This window comes from Danio rerio, chromosome 4, assembly GCF_052040795.2.
Source record: "Danio rerio strain M-AB ecotype USA chromosome 4, GRCz13ab, whole genome shotgun sequence".
Lineage (NCBI taxonomy): Eukaryota > Metazoa > Chordata > Actinopteri > Cypriniformes > Danionidae > Danio > Danio rerio.
In genome coordinates, this window is record NC_141024.2 from 61952765 (window position 1) to 61976807 (window position 24043).

The following is a 24043-nucleotide window of genomic DNA, read 5'->3' on the forward strand; positions in this document are numbered from 1 at the left end:
AAAGCTTCGCTTCAGCTAAGCCAGGGACTAAATCTGTCACCTCTTGGAGTTCTCTTATCAGTGCATACACTGATTCGACTTTACCCTGACTATCAATACAATACGGGTAAACTCCAATCGCTCTGATCATTTCAGCCCGATCGTTTCTTTCATCTTCTGGGCTTTTGCCCAATATTGTGCCTAGCTGCAACCTTACAGTAGCGGGTGCAATTCTTTTGCGCTTGTGATGCATGATCATAGCTTCTATTAGATCGTCATCGGCTTTATAAAGTTCGCCCATTCTAACAATTTCTTGAGCTTGATTCACTCGGGAGTGGGGTGTCCTGTCTCCTATTTCCCCCGGTGATTGTCTGGTAGTCACTTTTAGCAAAGTGCTTTCTTATCTTATGCACTGTTCCTAATTTAGGATCGTATTTGCTCGAGGTGTTCTCGTCTTCGGTCATCCCGGACCAGATTATTCCGCTGATTAAAGCTTGAAGCGCGTCGGCAAGCTCGCATACCATGTCTAATTTGGCTTTTTGATTTATATCTGTGCGTTCAAGGATCTCATCCGCGGTACATGCTGTCGCCAGGTAAATCATGTCAGCGTTATCTTTTTGCTCTGAACGCGTGTTGCCCTCAACCTTTTTCAGCTGTATTTTAAACCCCTTGGGAATGGTAACTCTCCTGTTCCCTGTTTCAATAAAGCGCCCATCAACATGAGCTGACGTTTTTCTGTCTTTTGAGCTCGGCCTGGCATTCTTTTGCCTGATCCTACCCCTTATTTGGAGAACTCTGTCTTCTTCTGATGACGAGTCGCTCGAGCTGTCTTTTCTTAAAGGACTCATTTTGTGAATCCTACTTGTTGCAGCTTTTAAAGGAATTAAAGGGCTATGTTTTGTTTTCGCTCTCGCTTTTCTCATTAGGGTTTCATCATACGATGTACTAGTAGATGGACCCCACTGAATCTGTCGATCAGTCTCAGGTTCTTTGTCTCTTTGCAAAGGCAAAAAGGTAACTTCCGACCTGTATGGAGCGGCGGCATGAGCCTGCTCGCCCAGAATTGAACCAGCTCTCTCATCTTCTGATTCAGCATGGAATTCAGGGCTAACGGTTGTGTTATTCTTTAACACTTTTATCTGTCCTCTGAATCGCTCTGGGAATTGTACGGGACCTTTATGGTTATGTAGAATTAATTCTACCTGTTCACCTGAACCCGTAGCTTTATCAATAGCGTCGAACAATTCCAGCCAGTTATTTTCTCGATCGTTTACGCCTATGTAAACACAATTACCTATTGTACAAGATTGAGGCGAAACATGTAAAGGATTCTCCTTTTTACGCGTTTTCAACTCCTCATTTGAGATAAGATGGATTTGAATACCCGAAGCTTCAGTCATGTTTTTGTTCGTATAGAATATAGATCCTTCTTTAGGTCTATGTGCACTTTATTCTATACTTGTTTGAGAGATTTCTTTTTCGGGCGTCCCCTACTTTCTCTCTTAATCTAATTCTCTTTTCGCAAAAATATTAACGTTCCTCGCCTGGGGCCTCCATGTGCTGATTTCCCTTTATTTAATCACCCTAATTAAACAAAGTTAAGATCAGGATCCTCCCTTCGCTATATTTCTTAGCTAGAGTTTAGTTAAAGGATCGTCTTTAAAGAATGTATTTTGCAAAAGAATAAATTAGAGCATACTTTACCACACAGGGTAACTTAGATGGGTTCTGGAAAATGAATTTAATGTCCACTCCAGTGAAGAAAAGTAATAAAATACACTTTTATTAATAAAACAAAATCCAGTGAAAAAGTAGAATAAACAAAAAACAAACAGAAAACAAGAAATCCTTACTTTGCCTCCCGTTAGAGACAAAGGGCAACCAACCTCAATGAACAGAAGTCAGGAAGCGCAAAGCTGAAGAGTACATGTCAGCTTTTATACTCAGTGTCTCAGTGACAGTATTCATACATCAACCCTAAACACAGGTGCACAGACTACTTAAATCATACATTCAAGGAGCATGCTAAATCACTTGAACAGTAAAAAGACAGATATATAGTCATTAAGAGTACATTGTATCATATAAATCAACATTTAGGCATTTTAATATAAGCCTTAATTTATAATGTGCTATATAGTTATGCACTTAAATTCAGGTGCGTGAACTCGGTAGAAAGTTCAGCAAAAGTACAAGTTGGGAGTTCATTCAGAGTTCGACTACTAGCAAGAGGGTCATATGAAGTAGCAAGGGGTTCACAGAGAGTTCGTCCAGCTGATTTGTTGGCTCGGCGCGCCCTCTGTCGGAGTCGCCTTTCTTTCTCTTACGTTTCATTTCATCGTTAAGAGTTGTACTTTTACGCATATGAATATCAGAATACATCAGTGATTTTTTTGTGTCTCACATGATTAATGTCATCTGACCCATCAACCATCACACCGTTTATGAAGGCTCGTATGTGTTTGTTATCATGATCCACAGTGTTTGTTGCATGTTTTTCCCTAAGATCCTGTCAGGGCCAATACAGCAAAGCTGTGTGTGCAGCAAGCATTTTTGACGGAAGAGCAGTACGAGAATTGGAGAATGGCGGACATTGTCTTTTATCAGGAGTTTGTTCACATTTAGACACATCGCCGTGCTGTTGTGTTCGCCTAAATCCTCTAGATTACCAACAGGGCTAATGGTTGAAATAGACAGGGCAAGAGGCCTGCTGCACTGAGCCTGCATTCAGACCTATGGTTCAGACAAGGGGATTAAGGGAAAAGTCTTCAATTATAGAGTTTATATGAACATGATTATCTTTATAATGATATAAATTGTGGTTATGTGTATATGAAATTACGAATAACAAATGTAGCAGGGCATTACATTACTGTTTATTTCTTTGCATTTTAACTTTATAAACTATAAAATCACGTGTTTCATTCTGTGAGCTAACTGACAACAGTTGTTCACTGCCCTCCTTCTCCCCTGCTGGACACGCCCACTCCTGCTCTTTGCTCGCGGAGCAAAATCAGGAATCGAATGGAGGCCTGGCTCAATAACCCACACAATTCAAAAGAATGGAACCAGTTGTGAGTGTTTGTGATTGTGAGGTATAACCAATAAAGAGAAAATGATCACAATGAAGGCTGATAAAATTAATGAATGTAAAAATGATTGAGAAATAAAATCGACACATGCAAGTGTGAAAACATTACACAGAGTTGTGCAGTTCCCAGAAGTTCCTGATGCCTTTCACACAAATTCTTTCAAAACAGCCATATCAACACTACAAGAAGAAATGGCTGCATTATTGCTTTTTGCCTCAGCTGATGTGATGGAACTATTTATACATTATACATTTAACAAAACATATTGTTTTACAAAATTATCTTAGATATAATTAAGTCATTCCTGGCGTTCTGTAATATTTCAGTCCCCCATATTTTTTTATAGTGGTTGTCGACTTAACTTACATGTTAAAAGCATTTTTCATTGATCTACTTTGTACATTATAATGAATAAAAAAATACATTAAATGCAGCTTTAGCATAAAAAATATAATATGTCTGTCACAAACCAAGCTATTTGTCATGCCCCCGAGGCACTTCTTTGAAATTGCATGTAGACACAGTGTTTATTTTTTTTTTAGTATTACAACTATTTATTTGTGTTATTTACTTGTGATAAACAATAAATACGATTTTTTAATAAAAAACAGGCTACAAAGTTATGTCCCTCAATATAAACTCAACCCTGTCACACCAGCAATTCAGAGTCTACTCTTATATGACATCCAGACGGAAAGTGACATCATTCAGCTCTCTTTCTCAGCATGGTGCAAAAGAAGCTATATTTTCATTTATTTACATTTTTTGATTTTATTATAGTTAGGAAGGATGCGGTCAAGCTTAACAATTCAACCCCGTAACGTAAAACTAAGATGGAATATGATTGTTTTTTTTTATTTCCAAACAATATAACATATTCTTGTTTAATTGCTGCCATGTGGGCATTCTCTTTTAAACCACACAAGGAGCAGAGGACATTCTGCTTTAAAAACTCAACCCCATCACACATGTCATTGTTTTGGGTATATTCACCTAATTAATCAAGAATATTCATTAAAAAACATAAAAACAAAATGTTGTTACTGATAGAATATTTGAAGCTGTGTTTTACTTAAACTTTGACACTATTTAATGTCAGACACACGGCACCCGTACAGATTTTATATTGAGTGTCACGAGTTTCATCATGAGTTTATGTAAAGCTAATAAAATCAGAACAAAAAAATACTTAAATTATGTAATAGTTCATTTGTTTATCTCTATGTCATGTGACAATTACCCAACTTTAGAGAGGGGGTCATTGAGGGCATAACTCATATTAATATTATAGATACAGAGGGTTAGGCTAACAAAAGGTTTTGGAATCCCTGATTGAATCCCCTCCTGCTGCCCATCCACCTCAGGGTTGGAAGTTTTGTGTGTTCAGAGATGCTCCTCTGCAGTCCTCGGTTGTAACGAGTGGTTATTTCAGTTACTGTTGCTCACTATATAATTTTTTCTCCTAGAGATTGTTGTGTGTGAAAATCCCAATAGATCAGCAGTTTCTGAAATAAGCAGACCAGTCTATCTGGCTATATAATTTTATTTTTTTATTAACATTATTAAGTATTTTCATTAACAATTTCATTAAGAACTTTTCTGCTGCAGTTTTTATTTATGTTCCAGGAAATAAAGTTTTAGACAAGACTTTACCTGTTGCTTCTGTTTACTGTAGGTTCTGTTCAGCAATAGATTGGGTAACACAGGCCTTTATCAGCATTTTTAAAGGTTACTAACAGTCCAGTTACCTGCAGCACTTCAATTTTTTGAATTCTGATTGTGGTTTGGTTTAATGAAGTTTCATTTCATCCCGGTTTGCCTTTATCTCATTAATGCCTTTGCTAAATATTTTACTGAAATAAATTTTAAGTAAGTGTTAGATGTAATTTCAAATGAACTAAAACAAATTAAAACTGAAATTTAAGTGTCCTCTTAACCCTGTTATGGTCTTAAACCCGTCACTGTATTCTCCACCCTGTGAGATTCATATTTTTAAAGGAAAACAATTAAATATAGAAAAAAATATTGCTGAGAACCAACCAGCATGTTAAGGCCTAACGTTGTAATTATGTGGGTGGGGTAAGACATCTAAATGTAAAACTTTTTAAAAATTAAGAGACCACAGAATGCGCAAGTATGAATAATTGTAACTTAAATCACATATGAATCTAAAACTCATTAAAAATGTGATATTTTAGCCATTAAACTGATTTGAGGGACATATGAGCAACAGGGAAATGTTGGTTTTATAGCAAAAGCTTTGTAAAATACTATTACCAACTCAGTTTAATCTATTACAGGGTTGAGAATAATGGCTGCCCAATTAAGAATAAAAGAGAAAATAATATAAAGGCTTTAATGCCCGAGGTGGGAAAAACATGATGTTTTGAAAGTTTAAATTGTGCCTAATTATGTAGGCTATATTTAAAAATATAATCAGTACACTTTTAAAAATATTTTACTACAAGATATGAAAACTGCGGCACAGCACACTACAAGATACTATCAAGATTGTTGTGCCTGATGGAGCACATCACCTGACTGCAGAATAACTCTGCTTTTTATTATAGGCTTGCTTACAAATATCTGACCAACTGCCAGAGCGAACAGCCTGCAGAATGAAGAGAAAAGCTGCTTGTTGAAGAGAGCACATCATGTCCAAACAAATGTCTAATATTATGATTATTATTATTATTATTACGGATCAGAGAGGTGACAAAGGCAGATTAACAGAAATAACGGACATTTCATGATACTTTAGGGGGAAAACCAGTGTGGAGAGTTTTGTATAAACCAACTTTGACAAAATGTGTTGGGGATTTACAATGGAGGATTCTGCAGGGGATTGTGGCAGTGAATGATTTCATACGTGTTGTTCACTCTAGTGTCCATGACGAGTGTCTCTTCTGTGGACATAGAGAGACTGTACACGTTTAACACAATAGTTTGATATGTTGAGCAGAGTTTTCCTGAAATGTGGAGAGAATTTGACTCAATGTAAGTTTCTTCTGGAGCTGGCTATAGTCAGAAACACAAACTGAAATAGCAGTTCATTCACTGTTTAGTTGCTCAAGCAAAACTTGCTCTACTTATCACAAGAAGAAACTAAATAGATGATGTACATCACAGGTGTCAAACTCAGTTCCAAAAGGGCCGCAGCTCTGCACAGTTTAGTTCCAACCCTAATTAAACACACCTGATCAAACTAATTTAGTCCTTCAGGCTTGTTTGAAATCTACAGGTAAGTGTGTTGGAGCAGGGTTGGAACTAAACTGTACAGGGCTTCGGCCCTCCAGGAATTGAGTTTGACACCCCTGATGTACATGGTCAAGAGATTGGGAGTTTTAAAGCGTTCGTCAGGTCCAGAATTAAAATATATTTAATGTATTACAAGGCCATAAATGATGCTGAAACCTTTGAACAACAGTGCTGTTATAAGGACGCTGTCTGCAGTGTGGAGGTAGGAGAGCTGCTGTTACATCTGATGTGGAGTTACAATGTGTCAAAAAAAAAAGTGATGTAAGAAAGTATTTTTGTAGAAAAAAAAATCCCACACAGACAAACATACACTCATGCACACACTCAAACACACACACACACTCGCACACACATGCTCTTTCACACATACACAAACAAACACTCTCTCTCTCTCTCACACACACACACACACACTGCTACTGACTGCTCCTTCTCAGTCTTCAGCACAGTTTGACTGATGATTGACACCAAATAGTAAACCCAGGATAGAGCGGCTCAGTGAATGTGGTCTGGACTGAGTGGATGAGGCTCATTGTGTCTCTATAGATGTTGTAGAAGATCAGAGTTCCTACACTGTGATCCACAAACACTCCTATTCTCCTGCTGAGCGGTTTCACTGGGAGATCAGTGCGTGTGTCATTTTGCCAAAATATATAACTGGAGGAAGAGCAGCGCAAACTCCAGGACTGAGCATTACATCCGAACAAATACTCAGGATCTACTCCCTTACTCCTGATGCTCTTATATGACACTGATATCCACACATCATCTCCACTCCAGTCAATCTCCCAATAACAGCGTCCACACACACTCTCTCTGCACAACACCTGAGAATAAATACCATCAAATCTGTCTGGATGATCAGGATACCGCTGATACTCTCTCACACGCTTCACCTCTCTGTTCTCCTCAGACAGAATGAGAAAAGCGTATGTTGTGTTTGGATCCAGAGTGAGGAAACAGGCATCTGAACACAAGAACACACACATGTATAACCACAGCTCTGTGTGTGTGTGTGTGTGTGTGTGAGAGAGAGAGATAGAGAGAGAGTGTATGTGTGTTTGTGTGTGGGAGAAAGAAAGTGTGTGTGTGTGTGTGTGTGTGTGAGAGAGAGAGTGTGTGTGTGTGTGTGATTGAGAGAGACAGAGTGTGTGTGTGGGTGAAAGAGAGAGAGTGTGTGTGTGTGTGTGTGTGATTGAGAGAGAGAGAGAGAGAGAGAGAGTGTGTTTGTGTGTGTGTATGTGTGTGTGTAGTCCTACATTTGCGTGGTCCTGCTGTAATCCTCGTGTGTCCTCCATGATCCAGACTGTAAACACACACAGATGGAGAGAATGAGCTGTTTAGTTTCCCCCTCAGCTAATAGGCTAAAGCTAGCACTGAGCTGCTCAGCTACACGCTCCAAACTCTTGAGCTAAAACACACAACACTTGTTGGTTCAGCCAGGATGCACAATGAATGTAACACAGTGCGTTCTTTTCCTCTGCTGTTGGTGAAGCGAGCACAGATACTGCTCATGTTGATGGAGACACCCTGCTGCAATATTCATTTATTACAGTTGTTGGAACTCTATGCAAAGGATGTTGCAGATCTCAAAACCAGTTCGAATAAGGCTCGGAAACTGGTAGCCAAATTGTCTGTAGTCATTGAACCAGCTTGAGGGCTTAAACCATCATGATAACAAAGCACTAATTGATTTTGGGCTACTCTGACCAGCACTTCGGCCACAGTTGTTCCAAGTACCCTTCAGCGAAATTAGTAAACGATTTAAATTGAACAAAGGGGCTTTAAAGGATTTTCAGCGTAAACCGCCTCACGAGACTTTTGAATGACTCCCAGTCATGCGTTAGTAATGTGGTACATCCTGCCAGATGACAATTTTGTAGAGACAAAGAGAAATGAATGCATGTGAATGCAAGACAATCTCTTAAAATGTTAGAACTAAGGCAGATGTATCTTTGAATAATATGCCATAATGCTCCTCATATGCTGTTTATTCCAACCAACCAGGTTAAACAATGTGTTGTTTTAACCCTTAAAGCAGATTAAAATGATCTGTATGTGTCTAAAATGTATGTCTGGTATTGAATGAAAGCTAGTAACATTTGCAATCTTTTGGTGTAAATGAAAAACTAGTAGTACAAACAGTATTCATCTTGTAACATTTGATGTAAGATCATTTCAATCTTGCAAGAGTTCTTCCATATGAAATCAATATGCAGTCTGTTAATGATTGAACCTTCCTATGTCAGTATGGGGCGTGGCCCCGCCCTTCGTTGCAACTGCTCATTGGCAGACAGTGCCATGGGGGCAGACCGAACCAGGTCACTTTAAACTCCCTGCAACAAAGAAACTTTGCTTTTTGCATTAGCTGGCTTGCGCATGCTTTTGCTCTCTGCCCCCTCTCACCTGCCCGATTGGGTCACCACAAACTTCTTTTAAGTTTTAGGATCGCCGAAGCTGCACGAACTTCCACAAACTGACTTTCAGCAGTCTGTCACTCGGTGGTGACCCAGGACAACAGCCATTCATGAGCATGAACTGCCTTTGTGTGTGTGTGTGTGTGTGTGTGTGTGTGTGTGTGTGTTTGTTTGTTGTTTGTTTATTACATAGTTAGTTTCATGTATCGTAGTGTAGCTCAATAAATCTTTGTTCTCATTTTGTAAGAACTGTGTTCTTGTTTATGTGCTTCGAAGTCATTGCCTCGAGCTGTAGATCTTGTTACCTTGCTAAAAGTTAACCCAATACTGTGTTATGTTATTATCGTTGGCCACGTAAATAATATTAACAAGATTGGTAAGATACGTCTTCTGTTTGCGGGACAAATTGTAGATAAAGTGTGAATCTTTTAATCTGATTCAGTCTGACTCAATTGAGTCGAATCAATGATTCGAATCTTTAGGATCCGATTCATTGAAATGAGCTAATTAATTCCTGATCAATCTTAAAACGTGGGTTAAACCCCTAGACAGTGATCACACTTAGCTTTGCCATCGTTCTTCAGCACATGCAGCCTTTGAGCACATGTTGCAGTCCATCTCTAAACTATGTTCAGATTATTAAAGCTGCTCGCCAGCGCCCAAGTTCCTGACAGATTAGCAAGTGAAAAATACACGTGTGCACAGAGAAGAGGAATCCAGATGTTGATTTTAGAACAAGAGTCTGAACATTAATCCAAGTGTCTGATTCCAGAATCTGAATCCATCTTCAATCCCCAACCCTATTCCTGACCTGATATTGTAGGATTCTTCAGCAGAAATGGAGGAAGAAGTTTCTCTGCTCAGCTCAAATGCTGAAACTGTACAGTGTGTCCCGCTTAATGTCACTGTAACTGAGCCAATACACTCCAACATTTACAGAGGAGATTCATTTCACACTCAATGATTTGCTCTTCATAGACATGACTGGAATACTCTACAAGCTGTATCTTCTGTCTGTCCTCACCCCATAACCCTCACAGAAAACTGAAGCTGATCACAAAAGAGCTTTCTAGTGTCTTTTTAAAGCCATTCAATGTAAAAGCACAAGGCCAGTGCTGCTCCACATACTTGAGTTTGTCCAGTGTGTAGTTTGGATCCTCCAGTTGTTCAGAGAGCAGCTTGACTCCTGAATCTCCTGGATGATTGTAGCTCAGATCCAGCTCTCTCAGGTGTGAGGGGTTTGAAGTCAGAGCTGAAGACAGAAAACCACAGCCTTCCTCTGTCACCATACAGCCAGACAATCTACAAACACAGCAATAGTCCACATCACACAGTTGGACAATCACACATCACGCCATTGCCAGCCTGCACACACACATTATCGTGTGTGTTAAATGCAAAAGTACCACAAGCCTGCGTTTGAGTAAAGATCCCGGTCGTTAGATCCCACCCTGTGGGCTGGCTGCCTCTTCCGTGTTAATAAATGAGACTTTAGCCCAAATAATCCAGAGTAGTCCCGAAAGATGGTTTTGATCAATTAAAGCACTGATTATCGTGCTGATATAGGTGCAGATCTTTAATTTTGTAAAGAGTTTGTTTTTAGCAGTAATTTAATGATGGGAATTTCATCGTTTATTGTTTACTGATACACGCCTAACCAGATAGCAAAATACACTCGGGCCAGTTCCGGCTAGATTGTCGCCTGCCAGAGACTTACCTTGACTCTGACAGTAGTCTACTTTGCTGCCCGAGTCAATCGGGTCCAGATGCGGTGGCCGTTAGCGAGCCGACGCTGCCGTATCCGAGCCAGAATTGGCCTGTGATTATGTGCGCTGCGGCCCGAAGCTGGCGCAACTGAATCTTCATTTTATAAAACCTCACCTTTATTACCATTATTACAACCATTTGAGTTGATATAACAGCAAACTCAGGCTACTATGTAAACGCAAAGTGTAGGCATTGAGCTTGACCTTTGAATTAAATGCAAACAGCGCCTACACACACACACACATACATATATATATATATATATATATATATATATATATATATATATATATATATATATTAGTGCTGTCAATCGATTAAAAAAATTAACTAATTAATCACACTTTTTTAAAATGTAATCACGATTAATCGCATTTAAATAACTGAAACTTGTAATTTTGGCCATTCAAATATAAAATTAATGTAAACGCAAGACAAAAAAATATTTAAATTCAAAATATAATTGTTTAATAGAACTTTTGTTTAACTTGTGACAGATTTCTTCATGTAAAGAACATACCCACAATAAACCATCAAGATCATGGCTTGACAGCCATATTTATTACAGAAACGTCACATGCCATATTTATTACTGGTGCAATGTCAATTCTGTCTCTGTCAAGGACAGAGTATCAGTATTTTAAATGTGATTAATCGCGATTAATATTTTTTTAAAGTGCGATTAATTAGTTACATTTTTTTATTGATTGACAGCACTAGTTAGAATCCTTGTGAAATACAGCCATACTTTAGAACGCTTAGTTTAAGCAAATTTGATGAACGCTGCGATCATGCGTGTTGAATCTGAAGGGAGTCGCTTTGCCTGCCCTGTCCTGCACGCGGTGTATGCGTCTGTCTGTGTGTCTGTGCGCACACACGCATGTGTTTCTTAGCAACAAACCTGCATAAACGTCTGTAGCAACTAAATCAAAAAGATTGCGTTGCATTGCACTTTCAGCTCACAACATACAAAAGAAAAGGTCCACATTGTATATATGTGGCCTGCGGCCTCGTGCCATCGCACACCTCCCCCCAGTGCCGATATACAGCCATATCGCCATGCTACGAGTGTGATATTGCTTATATATATAAATATAAATATACTAGTGCTGTCTATCGATTAAATAAACTAACTAATCAATCACACTTTTTAATCACATTAAAAGACTGAAATTTGTAATTTTGGCTATTCAAATGTAAAATTAATGTAAACGCAAGACAAAAACTATTTCAATTCAAAATATAATTGTTTATTAGAATTTTTGTTCAACTTGTAACAGATTTCTTCATGTAAACAACATACCCACAATAAACCATCAAGATCCTGGCTTGACAGCCATACTTATTACAGAAATAAAAACACAGGCATGTTAATGACATTTGAATTTCAAAACAATCAATGCCAATAAAGAAAAAAAATGATTTCCAAGTTGGATTCTAAGTGTACTGAAATAAAAAGCCAAAATACAGGCATTACAGATATGGAAAACTATAATAACAAAGTATTGAATAAAAACAATTGCACTCATTGTAAAGTTGTATTGCTGTGAGTTGAGAATGTTAAAGTAGAAACAATTTTGCTTAGTCCTAATTTACATTCAGACATTTGCTAAAACAATCCAGTATGGTGACATTATCGGGGGAGAATGTGGACCTTTTCTTTTGCATGTTGTGAGCTGAAAGTGCAATGCAACCCAAACTTTTTGATTTAGTTGATACAGACAATTATGCAGGTTTGTTGCTAAGAAACACGCGTGTGTGCGCACAGAAACGCACACCGCGCGCAGGACAGGGCAGGCAAAGCGACTCCCTTCAGATTCAACACTCATGATTGCAGCGTTCATCAAATTTGCTTAAACTAAGCATTCTAAAGTATGGCTGTATTTCACAAGGATTCTAACTAGTGCTGTCAATCAATAAAAAAAATGTAACTACTTAATCGCACTTTTAAAAAATATTAATCGCGATTAATCACATTTAAAATACTGAAACATGTCATTTTGGCTATTCAACTGTAAGATTTATGTAAACGCTAGACAAAATTTATTGAAATTCGAAATATAATTGTTTATTCGATTTTTTGTTGCACAGAGACTCAATAAAATCATATTATGGTTTGAGGTTCCTAAAGGTGGCTTATTTAAAGATTTGTATGCCCCTTTAATCGGCCCAAAGCATAAGTCCAAAATTTTATCCTTGCGCGTTTACGGGCAAGTTACATACTGGTTGAAGTGGCTCAGCGATTTCTCCAATCTACAATTATTAAAATCTCTAAGGATAAAACTAGGTGCATCAGGAGACACAGACTGTAGTTTGTACAAAATGCATTCTATCTCCTTTTGCCGCACTATCCTCATTTGCACGAGGGTGGATGTAAACAACTGTGACAAACACTTGTGGGAACTCGCGAGGGAAATACTGAGGTCGCAATGCCACAGACAACGGTTCAATAGTGTGTGTGTGTGTGTGTGTGTGTGTGTGTGTGTGTGTATGTGTTTTTACAAGAAACTGCAAACTGAACAAAAAGCAGAGCATGTCTAAACTTTACCAGGGCACAAAAATATAAATATAATAATATAAAATATGAATAAATAATCCTCAAAATAAACTGATTCCTTTAACTTTAAGTCATATTTGGGCATATTGGAAAAAGAGAAGCTCTGAAAAGTGCAACATTGCGGTTTACTCAGTAATGCTTTTAAATGTATTTTTATAAACCTACATTAGTATAGTTACAATTGAAATCACATCCCTGTAAGTGTGAACGGGGCTCCATATTCGGTAACCCAATATGAAACTGTATCTGTTTAGTGTAATATAATTTACCTCAGTGTCTCCAGTTTACAGTTTGGACTCTTCAGTCCATCAGAGAGCTTCTTCACTCCTGAATCCTGCAGGTCATTGTTACTCAGGTCCAGCTCTCTCAGCACACAGTTTGAGGATTGTAGAGCTGAAGACAAACTCTCACAATGCTGAACAGTGAGATTACACATGACCAATCTAAGAAAGAAGAACACAGATTACATTAACAGTGTGATTTTAGTAATTCATCTGATGTAAAAAACTAACTATGAGGTTAATAATATGACAAAACTATTTGATTTTGTGCTATTTAGAAATATTGATATTGTTATTTAATAAAACTGAATATTAAATGCCAACTAATATATTCTTGAATATTTTGAAATGTTAAGAAAACTGCTAAATGTCAGCTTAGACACGAGGACCATGAGACTTTTTATATTTATGAACATGCAAAATGCAAATGATCAGAGCCTGTCAAACCTGCTGCAGGGTCCAGACACCTCCTCAGACATTATCCACATTCTGTTCTGCTTCTGTTGTTTCTGTTTTTTGGTCAGAATGACCAAAACATCTGACAAAATACTGAATATATCTTTCCAATAAACCAATCCAAAGATAAACTGTAAATTTGTTTAAATAAAATATAAATAAAGATTTCAGATGTAATTAATTAAAATTATCTTTAACATAAACTGATTTCTTGAACTGTATTAGAAAAACTTTAATTTGAAAAGCAGCATTTTGCAGTTTATCCACTAATGCTCTTAAATATATCTGGACATTTCCATCTAAATCAAAACACTTTTAATGTTGTTGAGTGGAGAATCATCTACCTCAGTGTGTCCAGTTTACAGTGTTGACTCTTCAGTCCATCAGAGAGAAGCTTCACTCCTGAATCCTGCAGGTCATTGTTACTCAGCTCCAGCTCTCTCAGCACACAGTTTGAGGATTGTAGAGCTGAAGACAAACTCTCACAATTCTGAACAGTGAGTTTACACATCACCAGTCTGAAAATAATAATAATAATAAAAATTACACTTAAATTTTTTAGTAATTTGTTTAATGTAATAAATAATTACAATCAATCAATCAAGTGTTTGAACTCAGACCTCAGTGTCTCCAGTTTACAGTTTACAGTCTTCAGTCCATCAGAGAGAAGCTTCACTCCTGAATCCTGCAGGTCATTGTTACTCAGGTCCAGCTCTCTCAGCACACAGTTTGAGGATTGTAGAGCTGAAGACAAACTCTCACAAGACTGAGCGGTGAGATTACAGCACTTTAGCCTGTGTAGAGGACAAAAAGAAGATTGTTTTATTTTGTGTAAGTGTGCATGTAATTATTGAAGTGCCTATTAGGAGTGATTACTTCTCTGAATGTCTTTAATGGTCATAACAACACACATAGGAGCACTGGAAACACTGAACACAGGGCTCTGGCTTTCACTTTCTGAGTCCAAATAAATACATGATATCAGTGATTTTGATAGAGGGAACTCTCTGCTCAAAGCGTGTAAGTTAAAAAGTGGGTTACACAAGATGGATGCCATGACCCCAGCTATTATGGTGGCCACATCAGGGCCTCCAGCTATTGAGGATCTATGGCCAAAAACCTCTACAAAAAGTGGGCTTCTGCAACATCTAAATCATCATGGAGGGTTTTACCAGCTCCACTAAAGCTCTGTCCACCAGCTGTTTATCCTTATCTACAGGATCTGCTCAGGTTTACTGTCCAGTAGTCCCTGCCTTGGCTTTGCCCTCCTCCCTGTCCACCTGCCTTATCCAGTACCCTGTCATGGTTTCATTAACCTGCCTTTCGCCCATCACCCTTCTCCACTGTAACACCTCCAGCTGGCTGAACTCATTCTTGTTTAGTGAATTCCTGTGAGATTCATAATCATCATTAGCATTTGCTATTTTCAGACTTCACAATATATAACAAAAAAAGCAAAAATAAGAATAATAAAAGAATCACTAGATTTAAAGAAGAATACAGGAGAGCAACTAACCAGCTTTATAGTAAACACCACTACACTAGTGGACTACTCTAATCAGAAGGCAATGACAGTTTTATCAGGGACACAGATGACTGTCACCTGATCATTATCAGCATAGAGAAGGTCAAAATAGATGGAATGAAGAAAACAACATCAGTGAGATCATTCCACTCTAACCAGAACCGACTCAATTTCCACACACACAACACTAATACAACACATACAAATTCACAAGTCGAACATGAATCAATGATAATTTCAGCAGAAATTACACTTAAGAGCAATATCATAACTAGTATAAAAAGTTTTCTCATACTTGACTTTACATCTGAAACATGAAATATTCACACTAAATAAACGAAAAATAAAATGCATTACAGCATATGCTCGTTACTTTATCAATTTTTTTTTTTTTTTGCACAATGTAAAAGTCATTTGTGGCAGCATTTATTTTAGGTAAACTTTCTTCTATTTTACCTCAGTGTCTCCAGTTTACAGTTTGGACTCTTCAGCCTATCAGAGAGAAGCTTCACTGAATCCTGCAGGTCAATGTTACTCAGGTCCAGCTCTCTCAGCACACAGTTTGAGGATTGTAGAGCTGAAAACAAACTCTCACAATGCTGAACATCGAGATAACTCCACTGTAGCCTGTGTAGAGGACAAAGAACAACAAAATCAGCAGTAAGAAATGAGCAGTGTTGAGTGTTCATGAGTCCAGTCTACAGTGATAAAATTAACACTGGAAATAAACTAATAAGTATACATTGATCAATCAATGAATACTCACAGAGCTCTTCTGCAGTTTCTCACAGCTGGTATCAGTCTCCATCTTCCCATATCTGATGTGTTCAATTTATTAAAGTCTAACTCATCCAGCGGCTCCTCTGACATCTCAATCATGTAGGAGATTGTTGAGCAGTGAGCAAGAGAGAGATACTCCTCTGAGTGTTTGTCTGATTTCACAAACTCCTGAACCTCTTTGGCCAGAGTCTGATCTTTCACCTCCAGCAGACAGAGGAACAGATTGATGGATCTTTCAGCTGAGAGATCATCATTTGTCTTGATCATGTCTTTAATGTCCTGTGTAATTATCCTGATGCTCTCTGAGCTCTCCTCTGTGTGTGTCAGCAGATCCTGGAAGAGTCTCTGATTAGACTCCAGTGAGACGCCCAGCAGGAACCACAGGAACAGATCCAGATGACCATTACTACTGCTGACAGCTTTATATATTGCTAAACTGAGCAGATGGCACAGAGAGAACTCAGAGCTGGACTGTAAAAATTGAACATCTGAATCTTCATCTTCATAACCATCTGACACATCTTCATCATCTGAATATTTACTCTCATAAAGCAACATCAGTGGTTCTCTTTTATCTGTTAAATAGCAGTGAAACACAAAGAAAGCAGCCAGAAACTCCTGAAAGCTGAGATGGATGAAGCTGTAGACTTTCCTCTGATGAATCACAGATTCCTCCTTGAAGATCTCAGTGCAGATCCCAGAATACACTGAGGCGTCAGTGACGTCTATGCCGCTCTCAATCAGGTCCTCCTCATAGAACATCACATTGCCCTTCATCAGCTGTCTGAAAGCCACTTCAGCAAGTTTGAGGATCACTCCTCTGTTGGACTGCAGGAGTTTCTCTGGATCTCTCTCTTCATACTTCTGCTTCCTCATGTTGATCTGAATCAGCAGGAAGTGGATGTACATCTCAGTCAGAGTTTGAGGGATTTCTGCACTCACATCTTCTTCCAGGAGCTTCTGAAGCACAGTGGAGGAGATCCAGCAGAAGACGGGTATGTGGCACATGATCTGGAGGCTTCTTGCTCTTCTGATGTGGGAGATGATTCTGCTGGCTTGATGCTCGTCGCTGATTCTCTTCCTGAAATATTCCTCCTTCTGAGGCTCAGTGAATCCCTGAATCTCTGTCAGACGGTTGATGTATGTGGAGGGGATCTGATGGGCTGCAGCTGGTCTGGAGGTGATCCAGATGAGAGCAGAGGGAAGCAGATCTCCTTTCAGGAGACTCCACATCAACACAGCCACTGAAGAAGATTCAGTCACAGCACAAACTTTCTCCTCATCTGAAAAGTAGAGTGTGATTCTGCTTTCATCCAGACCATCAAAGATGAACACAACTCTACACTGCTCATAAATCTTGGGCTCCAGATCTTCAAGTTCAGGATGAAAGTCCAGCAGAAGGCTGTGAAGACTGTACTGATGATCTCTGATCAAGTTCAGCTCTCGAAATGGAAGCACAAACATGAAATCTACATCCTGATGGTCTTTTCCCTCTGCCCAGTCCAGAATGAACTTCTGCACAGAGACGGTTTTCCCGATTCCAGCGATGCCTTTAGTGAGAACAGTCTTGATCTGGGCTTTCTCCTTCTTGATCTTCTCCTCATGTCCTGCTCCAGCTGAGGCTTTAAAGATGTCATTGCAGTAGACTGGAGTGTGTTGTGAGGGTTTTGTTCTGACTCTTTTCTCTATCTGTAAAACGTCATGCTCTCTATTCACTCCTTCACTCTCTCCTTCTATAATGTAGAGCTGTGTGTAAATCCTGTTCAGGAATTTTTGAGTCTCTCCATGGTTGATTCCCTCAAATAATCTCTCATACTTGTTCTTCATGCTGGTTTTGTGCTGCTCTTTGACTCTCTGCAGTTCATCATGTTCTGGTTGGAGTGAATCCTGCTGCAGGTCTCCAGTCTGATCATCTCCATCCACACTGCAGGAACAACAACGACACAAAGAATGAATGAGTATGAGTGTAAAGATCCTTTAGTAAAGCCATGTGTGTTTTCTCTGAAACAGCTTAGACACATTACACAGATTTAATCCAGAAGCAAACTATAGTAATGCAGAAACTGTTCCAGATCAGCAAGAACCGGCCAGTCTTCAAATGTCTCTCATAGCTCTATTGTAAAGCACTTTACACACCACACACTGATCACGTCTAATGCTCAAAATGCTTTAAACGTGTAACAGTGTTTGTCAATTATTAAATTCAGGATCAGGATTTCAGTAACAACACTGTAACATTGCTCCACTTTATTAAGATAATAAACAGAGAAGATTTAAACAGTTTCATTTTAAACAAGTATCCTTTTCCATTCACTTTACTAACTCTTTACATTTTGAGTTTCAATACTTTAGTTACTTACTACTACTTCAGTACTTCACTAATGATCAAATGTGAGTGTTACGGTTGCCATATATTTGTAGTATTTTTGCCTTCTGTTTTCTCTCTTTGTTTTGTCTCTCTTTCGCTTTCTCCCAGCCTGTCATTTCCTTTAGGTCTGCCTTTGCGAGAGCCGATTGGTGAGGAGATCAGTCGATCATCATTGGGCGCAAGGCGTGGTCATATAAAAGGATGCCAGGAAAAGCAGAGGAAAACGCTTTTCCTTTGATTTTGTTTTTGCTGACATGATTTTGTTTTTTGTTGTTTTTGCTTAACTTTTGTTTCGGTAAAATTATTTTGTATTACTTTTGCCCATGTTGAGCTACTTTGTGATATTTGTACATCTTTCTTTCGATTGTTTTTGTTTGATATTGTTTTTGTTTGATACTTTCTGGCCAGCTCTTACCTGACAGTATTGAGAGATTTCAAGTTCACTCATTTCCTCAGAGTAAGGTGGATAGGGAAGATGTCGCACGACTTCCATTTTGCAAACACGTAGACAATCCATTGTTTAAAACACCAGGTAAGAAGTGATATATATATATATATATATATATATATATATATATATATATATATATATATATATTCTGACATAAAATATATTTTATATATTAAATCCACAACTAATAGAGAGTAAATATAATATCTTGTAAAAAATAATCATATGAAATGTATTGTGTAGACGAAATACCTCCATGATGCAAACAAATCCAGATCTCCAGAAGTGTGCGTGTCCTCCATGATGGATCTGAAAAGTTTGATCTCCAGCAGAAACTCTAGAGGAAACTGATGAACAATCACAGATCTCCAGTCATTGATCAGCCTTCAAAATTCAGCTAAATGCAGGAATAGATCAGCAGCTGAGACACATCATGAGTAAACAAACAAAATAATCACAGCCATCATCCGTTTGATTAGGATTAAATTATAATTATACATACAGATTCACATAAACCTTATGCCAAGTTCAGACTGTATGATTTTAGCCCCGATTCTGACTTGCCGACAGGTTTGGAGAAATCGCAGACAAATGCCTGAAATCACAGGCAAATCAGTACTTGTGCACGCAAGTAATGCCTAGTTCAGACTGCGTGATTTTAGCCCCGATTTTGGCTCGCCGACAGGTTTTAAGAAATCGCCGACAAATGCCTGAAATCACAGGCAAATCAGTGCTCGTGCACGTGAGTGACAATCACACAGTATGAACTTTCAAAGACGCGATCTGAGAGAATCGCAAATGAGTCGCCGATGCCTGTGAGATATTTGGCATGCTAAATACCTAGAGCTGTCGGCGATTCAAATCATGCCGTGTGAATTGAGTTTTGACTGAAATTAATATTAGCGATCGCCTACAGCCAATGAGAGAGCAGCATTCACTTGTGTGTGCGTGTGTGTATACCTGCTGCAGGCCAGCGGGAGAAGTTAAAAGCGCTCTTTTTCGGTTTATTTGGACCCACGAAATGGAGGGGAAACTAGAGGAGGTTTGACAGGACTCAGGAGCAACCGTGTCTGTTTGACGTTTCATACAGAAAGAAAGTAGTTTATCATCAACGTTGAGGAGAAATGGCTAATTCCCTTTAAACCCAGGTGAGCAAACATGGACATGTTCAACCCCATTAAAGGCTTCTTTCTCATTATGTAGTTAATAACAAAAGATATACTACATGTTTTTGGCTGTGAGACGTAGTTTGGATGGAGTTGTCGGAGTTGTCATTGTGAAATGAGTTTTGACTGAAAATTACATCAGAGAGAAGTTAAATGCGCTCATTTTCAGTTTATTTGGACCCAAGAATTGTAGGAAAAACGAATGTAAATTTGGCAGGAGCACCTGTGTCTGTTTGACGTGTCATGTGAGCAATATTACAATCTGGTCAAAAAATAAATAAAAAATTGAGGATAAATTGCTAATTCCCCTCAAATCCAGGTGAACAAATATGTATATTTTCTACTCTATTATGCTTTTACTTGTTATGTAGTTAATAAACAAATATATACTACGTGTTTTTGGTTGTTTCGGTTAAAACAAAGTTGTCTGTGATACAGTGTGAAAGCCCCTGTCCATATGGCTGTGTAAACAAAGCAGCAACAAAACGCTAGCCCAGACTGTCATGCAGTGTGAAAACAATAGAGGTAAAGTTGGTTTTATATTTGCACATTCGGACTTTGCCCTTAATAATATAATTTCATGAAATAATTATTTGGAAACTCTAAACAGTGAAATCATATTAGCCGCCAATGACTATCAAAGTACAACATTATTCACAGTCAAATAATCAGTGTAATGTTGTTTTCAAGTCATACTTGCATGCTAAATCCGATCGAATATTCAAAGTAACATGGTAAACAATATAGAGACTTCTAAATAAACAAATGTGCGAATATAAAACTAACTTTACCAAAACATCGGTGACACGACTACTTTGAAAATCATGCAGTGAACTCAGCAATACAGGTTCTGTCAGGACATTAAAGATATAAAGCTATTCAGTGTAGGTAAATGATGGATTCAACAAGCTTTTTCACTTTCGTTTCTGAAGGGTTATGTTGTGGCGAAAATTGTGACCAGGGGGCGCTGTTCCGTGAAATACTCTCTCGGGAACGCCCAGGTCGCTCATGCACGCGATCGTTAACGCGCACTCGCGCAGACATTACAAGTGATCAACGTCGAGCAGTGCTGTAAAGCATGTTAAAAAGCTGGATTCAGCAAACATGTTCATATTGAAAAACATATGAAATATATTGGAGAACTTTGATTTACTGAACTATGACTCACAGATTTCATCTTAATGGTCACACCCTATACAGTCTACGGTCACACGAGTTCAGTAAAAACATCCGTCACAAACACTCAGAACAGAGTAGATAAGGACATGCAGGGGCCCAAAGGACATGCGGGATTTACATTCAATCAAATGACATGCAAAGGGTTACATGCGTGACTTTACCTAAAGCAGTATTAACTGCTGGATGTGGAGAAGAAAGTTTAGACGCTACGCACCTCTTCTTCTTCTGGCTGTGCGTAGAGTCAGAGTGCAGAGTAAAACTGCACACCGCCACCTGCTGTATTGGAGAAAGTAACATCAGTCCTTCAATGTGGATTTCCCTGAATATAAAATGACTGCTTTCACTGCCTTCTCAAATTACCTAAGGTATTTCAGTTCCTACATAATGTAAGGATACATTCATTGAGTTTATTCTGTTCTTGTGTTTTCTTCATTTTTTTCTGCAGGAACCTGCTGGTATCCTGTAGGAATTATGAAATCCTGTAGGACAAAATGACAATATGTGCAGGCAACTCTACAGGTTTTAGAATCATGCAGTACTTTTTACAGGAATCCTGAAGGATCTATTTTTCCCCCTGCAGGACAGCTGCAGTACTGCAGGAATTATAAAATCCTGTAGGACACATTGACGATATGTGCAGGAATTTCTTACAGGTTTCACAGTGGATCCAAGCAAGTGACAAATCCTGCAGGATTTTATAATTCCTGCAGGAGTTATTTGCTGTAATTGGAATGAAAGAAAGAAATTCTGTCACTTGCTGTTAGCAATACAGTATGAGTTCTAAAAGATAAACAAAACAACAAACATACAAAAACTTAATAAATACAGAAATAAATAAAAGTATATGAATACATTATAGACAATTATAGAAATCAACCATTACACCATTTAAATTATGCATTTGCATTTTACTTTTTATTTCTATACTTTTTTTGTATCATTTTTTAAAATGTCAATCCAGCTATCTATTTTAATTCAACTCCTATCTGTTTCGTTGGATGCAAAAAACAAAAACAAAAAAACTGCAAGACTGGTCCTTGAGGTAGACTCATGTTGAACGTATGTCTGTGCATTTCATGAGTTCAACAAGGTCTATCCCTTCTTCTTTTAAAATGTTTGTTGCTGTTATCCCTGATTCTCTGTCTTTTTGACATAAGCAAGCTATTTTATTCTGTGTCCATTGCCTTTTTGTGGCAGCTAGAACTGGTGCCTCTTTTTTAAGTACACTTTTTACTCAATTTTTATCCTTTAAAAAGAAGCAGCTTAGTGTTATTGTTAGTGCGATTGGTAAACATAATGTGTTTTCTGTAATGTTAGAGTAAATTGAATTAGTAAATTAATATGAACATTTCTTAAACATTTTAAATAAAATGCAAACTTGAAATAAGATTATACATTGCTGCCAATAACGTATAGGTCTATTTTATACACGTATAATAATTACAATATTTTAAGTTAATATGACTAATGTAGTATTTGACAAAATGGATTTGTGTAGACACAAAACAAACAGTTGTGGCTACAATAAACTATTTTCCTTTCATAGCTATTTCCTCTCTTAATAATTGTGAGATTATTATTATTATTTATTATTATTACATTTCTTGCCATTTTATAAGTTTTAAAAGCACTTTAAATGTACCTCAGGAAAGTCTCTTCTCCCCCGAACCCCTTACCCACCCAGCAATAGTTCGTCGAAAAGACGTCGAAAAGACGACATTGTCAGACGTCCAAACAACGTGGAAAACAGGTGGGAAAGTGAAAGACGAAACTACGTCTTTTTAACGTCGTCGAAAAGACGTAATTGTAAGACGTCCAAACAACGTGGAAAACAGGTGGGAAAGTGAAAGGTGAAAAGACGTCTTTTTCATGTCGTCGAAAATACGTCAATTTTAAGTCGAAATTTGGTTGTGAGAAATACCTTTATAAACGTTTTAGAAAATTCACATGATTCAGAAATTTCAACATTTTGTTGAAAAAAAATATTATTTATTAGCCTAATATTTGCAGACAAAAGTAATGACAAAACATGTATTGGTCAATTTAACATTAACAACAACAAAAGCATCAGATAGTGTTTTCAGCTCTGCGTCTGCCACCGCCAGTCCGTACAGGTGATCTCTCACGGCCCTGTAAATTCCGTGGTTGTTGTGTCGCAGTTTGGCTGCACCTGCTATAACAAAGAAAAACTCTGTTTTAGTTGATATAATGCACATCCTTATGTGTTATTTTAAGAAAATTAATGTGACATTCAAATAATAAATGCTATTTTGACTGCATGATACACACGTTTTTGTTTAAGGACACATTTCAGTTAATTTAACCATACTTTTTATTGTATTATTATTTATTTTTAAGAAATGGAAAGAGATGGCAAAATACACACATCCTACTCAAGAAAAAGTGATACTGATGCCTAAAACAATTCTGGTAAAAGTTGAAGTAGCCTACTGACTGCACTTTTGTAGTCAAATATGGCCTCAAACACGTAATAAAAAAAAGTTTCTATTACTACCTGTTTTTCATGCAGGTAACTAGACTCACATCCAGGCCCGGCGCCAGGAATCAGAACTGAGGGGGCAATTTTAATCCATAGGGGGGCACTAGACCTGGTGGCTGATTTTGGTCTCTCTTGTTCCTTTCATTTAGGCTATTTATTCACATTTATTATTACTTTACTTTGTTACTGACCTAAGGCAGTATTATACGTTTTAATAGTAATATTAATATGCACATTGTCGCTATTACTGATTTTATTAATGATGGT

At 37.9% G+C, this 24043-nt stretch overlaps 1 protein-coding gene across 8 annotated transcripts in view; it reads right to left on the bottom strand.

The window, feature by feature from the left end:
• LOC110439513 (protein NLRC3-like) overlaps nucleotides 1-21524 on the bottom strand; it is a 32123-nt gene extending 10599 nt beyond the window's left edge. Inside the window, exons 1-11 of one of the 8 annotated variants that reach the window (XM_087249763.1) lie at nucleotides 21491-21524; nucleotides 19184-19278; nucleotides 16099-18036; nucleotides 15789-15959; nucleotides 14428-14601; nucleotides 14152-14325; nucleotides 13340-13513; nucleotides 9875-10048; nucleotides 7589-7635; nucleotides 7171-7296; nucleotides 1742-2712 (exon numbers count right to left, since the gene is read on the bottom strand). In XM_087249763.1, the coding sequence (XP_087105889.1) occupies nucleotides 2657-2712; nucleotides 7171-7296; nucleotides 7589-7635; nucleotides 9875-10048; nucleotides 13340-13513; nucleotides 14152-14325; nucleotides 14428-14601; nucleotides 15789-15959; nucleotides 16099-18036; nucleotides 19184-19233 (3084 nt within the window). In that variant the 5' untranslated portion in view covers nucleotides 19234-19278; nucleotides 21491-21524 and the 3' untranslated portion in view covers nucleotides 1742-2656. Of the gene's footprint in view, nucleotides 1-1741; nucleotides 7297-7588; nucleotides 7636-9874; nucleotides 10049-13339; nucleotides 13514-14151; nucleotides 14326-14427; nucleotides 14602-15788; nucleotides 15960-16098; nucleotides 18037-18895; nucleotides 19002-19183; nucleotides 21167-21265 lie in introns of those variants that run through there. The other 7 variants (XM_087249762.2, XM_087249757.2, XM_087249759.2 and 4 more) reach the window with 7 other exon arrangements.
• Nucleotides 21525-24043: the final 2519 nt, after the last annotated feature.